The 6,855-nt window shown below is 51.5% G+C and overlaps 1 protein-coding gene across 1 annotated transcript in view; it reads left to right on the forward strand.

The window, feature by feature from the left end:
* JAG1 (jagged 1) overlaps window positions 1-6,855 on the forward strand; it is a 46,942-nt gene that overhangs the window by 12,540 nt on the left and 27,547 nt on the right. Inside the window, exons 6-7 of the mRNA XM_010834234.1 lie at window positions 4,475-4,729; window positions 6,327-6,387. Coding sequence (XP_010832536.1) covers window positions 4,475-4,729; window positions 6,327-6,387 — 316 coding nt within the window. The remainder of the gene's footprint in view (window positions 1-4,474; window positions 4,730-6,326; window positions 6,388-6,855) is intronic.

Here is a 6,855-nt window from a genome sequence, read left to right on the forward strand (position 1 = left end):
ACGCCTCCCCTCCCTGGCTGATTCTGTTAGTACCCCTTTTGCCAGCAGGATCTGGGTGGTTGTCATGGGGAATCTTGGTTCACGCTGAAATCCGATTCTGCACAAGAGGAGGGGCTCATCAGCCCGCTGTCTCTGACCTCTCCCTCTGCGGGGCTCATCCTCTGACCCTGACCCTTGGAGTGTTGCTGCTGGTAACATTTCCCTCTCTTCTCACCTTACTTTTTCTTCCTGACTCTGGGATCGGTGAACACCAGAAGGGGCACCATAGGGCCAGCCCTGTCTCACTGGGCTGCCTGGGCCCACCTGGTTGCTGCTGAGCCCGTTACCAGACGCTGCAGGCTGTTTGGGTCACCCCCTCCCTTTAGCATCTGAGTCGAGATCTGTCGTCTGTCCCGTCCCCGGGTGATGCCCTGTCCTGCGGTGGGGGTGGGGGGAGGGGAGTCTGTGCCCAGCCTGGGTTGTGGCTGGTGCCAGTCAGGGTTGTGGGCACCTGTTGGTTCTGCTCCCTCCCCTGCCATGTGTTGGGGGTTGGGTGAGTGTTATGTCACAGGGACCTGATTGCAGTGGTCACTAAGCATTGGGGTGACGGGGGTGGGGCAGGGATGGGCTCCTCAGCTCTCCCGGTGTCAATGTTGACACAGGCTGGTGGAGCGAGCATCCTTGAGGTTCCTGCTGGCTTCTGGTGAGAGCCAGATCAGGATACCTGCCGGGGTGTGCAGAGAGCCCCGAGCATCTGCAGGGCCCTTCTGAGGCCTCCCATCAACCCACAGGCCAGGGGGCTCTTCCCCGGAAGCGGAGGCCCGCCCAGAGCTGCCCAGGGTTGTCTGCTCCATTTGGGGGTTCTGGAGCCTCTCGTCCTTGCTGGGAGGTAAAACCATGGAAGTGCATCAAAATGTTGGCGTGGGGATAAAGGCCTTTCAGACCTTTACTCCTACAGTGAAGGGTTGCCTCCAAGTCGCAGGGTGTCCCCTGCAGGGCACTGAGCTCACCTTGTTAACCCAATGAGGAGGGGCTGGGGTTTGCTGGGAGTGGCTTACCCACTTGCTTTTCCAGCTTCCCTTCGCAGTGCTTCTAAGGTATCCTGAATTATAGCACGTTCAGAACCCAATGTGTCATCTTCCCTTCCCAAAGCGGAGCTTGCCTAGGGCCCTCGATGGGTGACTGGCAGCAGCGTTTGAACGCCCAGGACCATAATCCAGGAGTCTGGGCGGCACTCCCTATGTACCGCCCTCTCTCCGCATCGGCCTCTAATCCACCTCCGAGTCCTGAAAGTCTTGTGTCCAGCACCTCACTGGCGTCTCACTGCAGTCCTGGTCTGCGCCATCTTCTGCTCATGCCTGAACTCCTATAGTAACGGCTGAATTAATGGACCTCTATCTGCCCTGGTCCGCTTCTGGTGCTTTCTGTGTTCTCCTGCCATCTTCATCTTTTCAAAGTGTAACATTTGAGTGTCACCTTTCTAAGAGCCATTTGGCAGCTTCCTGTTGTCCTTGGGACAGGTATCTGTGTGGCCCCAAAGCCTCTCTCACAGCCCGGCTTTGTCTCCCTGTCTGCTCCATCTCACATGCCACACTGTCGTTTGTCACATATAATCGTACCGCACCAGTCACCAGAATGCATCACATTCTCTCCTGCCTCAAGGCCTTTGCACGTGCTGTTCCCTCTCCCTGGAGACTTTTGCTTTTTACTCCCTTCACGCTCTATGCCTCCCAAGGGGACTGTCCTCCATGAGGGCAGAACCTGAAGATGTGTAGTAACCCAAATGGAGTTGGCTGCTCTTTAGGGACCAAACAAGGCTTCAGATTTAGAGGCAGAGCCCTGAGCTTTGGAACTGAGAATTCCTTCTCACAGCAGCTCTGCAGTGAACCCTCAGGAGCAGAGCCCGGCCCACGTGAAGCCCAGGAGATACACATGTGTCAGGAAGTATAGGATGGCCTTGCTGTCATCTGCCCTCAAGGTCATTGCTGTTACCTCTCAGGACTGAGCTATCTAAGGGTGTAGATTTTACTGTTTCCCAGAGCAAATGATTTCTTTTTATCACTCTGATCAATAGGTATGTAAACACAAGTTGGCATCCTGAGACCAGGTTTTCCTTATATCTTACTTAGCCTTCTTGGCCAAGGTTGCCATCTAGGTTTGTGGTTGGCGTGGTTCCAGGGTTCTGCTCATACTCGCCTCTCATGCCCTCCTCCTTGGCCTGCAGAACTGTTGCGGGTACTTTGCCTTCCATCTTCACGCAGTTCACAATTGCAGGAAGGCCTGCTAACATCCCCTTCTACTCTCTTTATTACTATTTATTATCATTGTTATCTTTGGCTGTGCTGCAAGGCCTGTGGGATCTTAGTTCCCAGACCAGAAATCGAACCAGCGTCCCCTTCATTAGAATGTGGATTCTTAACCACTGGACCGCCAGGGAAGTCCCCCTTCCAGTCTTAAAGCTGGACTGCCAACTGAACTCGCCCAGAAACACTGGTAGTGCCCTGAGCTGATAGGAAGAATGATTCAGGTGGCAGGAGCTTAGAAGAAGCAGTCAGTAGACATGCTCTCTGTAACCCGGATGCCAGGAGTGTGTCACAGACACACTAGGCTCCCTCTCAGCCCTTAGGGAGAATCTGTCATGCAGGTATGAGGGCAGCTGTACAGCCCTGTTTGCCCCATTGAGGATTCCAACATGATGTCCCACAACATCTTCCGGAAACAGAAAGCATACCAGAGCACTGACACGGCAGCCTGTGCCTTTCGGATTACCCTGCACTGCCGTCTGAACTGTTTGTTGTTACCTGCCTGAGTGGAGGGGAGGCCTCGGAGCCAGGGCCAGTGTGTTTAAGTAATTCCTTTATTAAGATCTCATCGTCACATGGTAATAGCTCACTCCACTTTTTAATTGAACCAGCAGAGCAAACACACAGTTAACAGAGGGACATTTTTGTCATTCTTTGGCCCGTGTTTATTTGCAAAACTCAGGTTAGGAAAGCGTTCTCTGCAGGTGCTTCATGCGTGCTGGGGTGTAGGTCTGCAGGTATGTGGGCTTGTCCAAGGCTTGTCCTGCCCAAATGTAAGCGCCCAGAGGGTGTGGACTGGGTGCTGTTTGAGGTGGAGGGTGGCCGAGGCCACCCAGGAGGCCCGTGTCCTGGTCACCCGTGGTGTTTGCCCAGCCTTGCAAATGAGCACAGGCCCTGGGCCTAGAAAAACAGGGGTGTGGGTGGGTAAGAATCACAGAGACACTGCACGCAGGCCCTAACGGTCGCTCCAAGGCGGCCTTAGATTTGACAAGGCTTCCAGGGTTGGTACTGGCAGGTTTAAGAAAATAAACACAGGACCAGGCTGGGTGCTGACTTGGGGCCTCGCTTCCTTCTCACAGCCCTGCTCTGAGCTCTGGACACCTAAGTTTGGAACTGTTTTTGTATTTGTCTCTTACCCTACTAGACGATGCGTGACCTCAGGGCAGGGACCACTGCCTCTTTCTGGAGCCGCTTTGGCCCCGGCTGAGTCTAGGCAGTCTTTAAGGAACTTGACTTGGTTGGAAAAAACCTTCAGTCCACCTGTTGGTAAACTGGGGTGAATGATTTTCCCATCTGCCCTCTGGGCAAAGGTGAAAGTTCAAATACATCAAGTTCGTGGTATTGCTGTTTAAACACCAGCTTAAGAGGCAGCAAAGTTTTCAACTTAAAAAAAAACACCCAGAATTACTCTTTGGCTTCCAGTGGAGAGTTTGGGAGTAGACACAGCTTTTCTAAAGCAAAATACACAACTCTAAAACCAGAAAAGAAAGGTTGCTAACCTTGACCTGGGATAAGGAAATTTCTTGGAGAGTAGCCTTCCATAAGAGAGGGGCCTCTTTCTATTACATATAAAGAGCTTTTGCAAACCAGTATTACCAGCAGCAAAAGAAGAGTTGGTGAAGGAGAGAAACAGGCTTGCAGTTCAGAGGAAGAGATACACGCGGCTTTGTCAAAAGGGTCCTCACAATCGGTTAAACACCCGTTAAATGAGAAGGTCCAGTAACACGCAGTGTTGGCACTGCTGTTGGCAAAGTTTGCTCTGCTGGTGGGAGAGCAGGAGGACAGGGCTTCGTTTCTGGTGGTTGGAGTTTTCTGGGTGGAAGTGGGTTTGTGTGTGTGTCTTTGACCTAGTACTTCTGTTTCGGGGATACTTCTTTCTTTTAGAACAACATGCAGGCAAATACGTTCAAGGCCGTTCCTTGTGGCCTTCCTTATTAACAAAAGGCCAAAAACAACCTCAGTGCACATGTCAGAAGTGAGGTAGATAACTTCACTTTATTTGCAAACAATGAAATACTGGAAGTAAGAAGGTAAATGCATGGTGGTTGCCTCTGGAGAGGGAGGTGAATGGCTTATTTTCTGCCATTTTGTACCAGGTGCATTTGTTATTAAAAATCATCAGAATGGTTGGGGGAGAAATCTCCGATGTGAAGGTCACTGTGATTAATCCTTTTTTTTCCCCCCCCCTCTAGAACCTGACAGCATCATTGAAAAGGCTTCCTACTCAGGCATGATCAACCCCGGCCGGCAGTGGCAGACACTGAAGCAGAACACAGGGGTTGCCCACTTTGAGTATCAGATCCGAGTAACCTGCGATGACTATTACTATGGCTTCGGCTGCAATAAGTTCTGCCGACCCAGAGACGACTTCTTTGGACACTATGCCTGCGACCAGAATGGGAACAAAACGTGCATGGAAGGCTGGATGGGCCCCGAGTGCAACAAAGGTGTGTGTGTGTGCTCGACCGCTGTCGCCGTGAGGGCCACAGTCTCACCCGCCTCCGGTCAGGTGGCATCTCGGGCTGGGAGATGGGGGCTGTTTTCTAGGCCCCAGACACAAAGCTGCTGTCGGTACCCACTCCCCCAGTGAGTCTTGCCCACTAACCCCGCACAGTGGCTCCATCTCCGGAGTGCTGTCCTGGGCTAAACGGATGCTGCTTGACGCCTAGCCCCTCCGGCTCAGCCTGTGAGTGGCTGACACGGGTGTGTGCGGGCCACACCCCCGCGGCCTTGATTCAGGGTTGCAGTCCGCACTCCAGAGCTGCACCTGGGATCGGGCCAAGGCCAGGCTCCGGCTCATTCCAGTCCCGGCTCAGCCGCTCCTCTTCTGCTTGCTGCCGTCAGCGCCTTCTCTCTGCCTGACCCCGCTTCTCAGGGTCCGTGCTTAAGGCCCCTGACCTCACACAGATCCTGGCTGAGATGGGGTTACCCAGCCAGTGTCTGAGAGCCTGTGAGAAACAACACCCGAGGCTCAAGGTGGCCTCCCGGCAACCTTCACTGGGCATCTCTGGGGGCAGGGCTTTGGGGGAGAGAGTGAGCGGTGAATCGAATGTACCTACAGTGGGATACACCTCAGACGTCCCGTCGATTGTCAGCCCAGACTGCTAGAATTCAGGGAGTTGGCACCAGTTCACAGATGTGCACAGAATTGTCTGTGGGCTTCACCTTTACAAAGCTTCTCATTCAGAGCAAATTGGTGGGTAATTCTAGTTAACCATATAATAGGCCCTTACGAACATTAACACACTCTGCTTGGTTCATATAATTTGGTAAATTCCTTTAAGATAAACTCAAGTTAAAAAATGAATTTTTGAACTGTGGCTGAAGGGCAGAGCAAAGAAGAATTTGCTGGTCTCTCAGGCAAAAATGCTTTCTTAAATAATTAGAGACAGGAATTTGGAAAGGTAGCCTTTCTGGGATCCAAATAAAAGGACTGATAAACATATTTTAGATAGTTGATGTCCTAAAAATCAGTAACAGTTACTTAAAAGTATCTGCCCACTATTTTTTAATGTCTGCTCAAAAATTTTTTTCTGTAAAAGAAGCAGAATTGCTTTGTAGGAATACTTTGCAAAAAAAAGTACCACTAGATCCGGCTGGTGGATTAGCCTGCCAAGCAAGGTCGGCCTGGTTGGCTTTGTGAGTCCCGTGGGGTTTCTGAGACCCAGGTGTTTGGTCGGAGGGTTCTAGGAAGGCTGGAGGATGGAGGAAGATGACCAGGGGAGGATTAGGCCTTCTTTTTGTTTTGGCGAGGGTGGGAGCAGGGCAGGCATCCTTCAGAGGTACCCCTTCCCCTACCCACTTGCCTGCTTTTTGTCCACACATAGCGTCGCGTTTGAGGATCTGCTTACGTGGCCTTGAAGTTTAAAGCTGGATTCGTTCTTGGGGCACCTCCCATCTTCCTCTCCTTATAGTGTACTTGAAATGAGATCTCTTAAAACAGTGGATTTTGTCGGATGAGGCCATTCCCGTGACTGTGGCCGTGCGAGAGACTGGCAGCACTGACGCACCCTTCTTTGTTTCCCTTTTTTATCTTTTTTACAGCTATTTGCCGACAGGGCTGTAGCCCCAAGCATGGGTCTTGCAAACTCCCAGGCGATTGCAGGTAAACAACTCGACTTTTTTTTCCCCCTAATAATTATCCCTTTAATGCAAAAAGAGGACTGACTCTACTGTGAATATGCCTATCTTTCATTGGAGGACAAGAAAACTTGACCAAAAAAAAATTCAAATAAGCACATCCGAAGCTTATTAAATTATACCAGCTGTCCACTGGAATGTACATGCTTCTCTCTTGGAAAAAAAAAAAAAAACTTCTGGGCATAGCGAGTGACTTCATGTATTAACAGTTCTGTAAATTGATAACACGTTGTTATAATCTTCCCCTTCAAGTGCTAATGGACTGTCCAAGACTGGGTTGGTGCTGGGGGCTCTCTCCTCCCCCCACCGCCGCGGTGTTCGGTCTCCCGGCCCTCCCCCACTTTTCCCATCAGTAGGGAAAGTGGAGCATTCTTTAGAATGGGATTAGCACGAGCTCCTGGCCCCCTTCGCAGGCGGGAGCCCGGCCGGTGCT

The sequence above is a fragment of the Bison bison genome, unplaced genomic scaffold, assembly GCF_000754665.1.
Source record: "Bison bison bison isolate TAMUID 2011002044 unplaced genomic scaffold, Bison_UMD1.0 scf7180017864030, whole genome shotgun sequence".
NCBI lineage: Eukaryota > Metazoa > Chordata > Mammalia > Artiodactyla > Bovidae > Bison > Bison bison.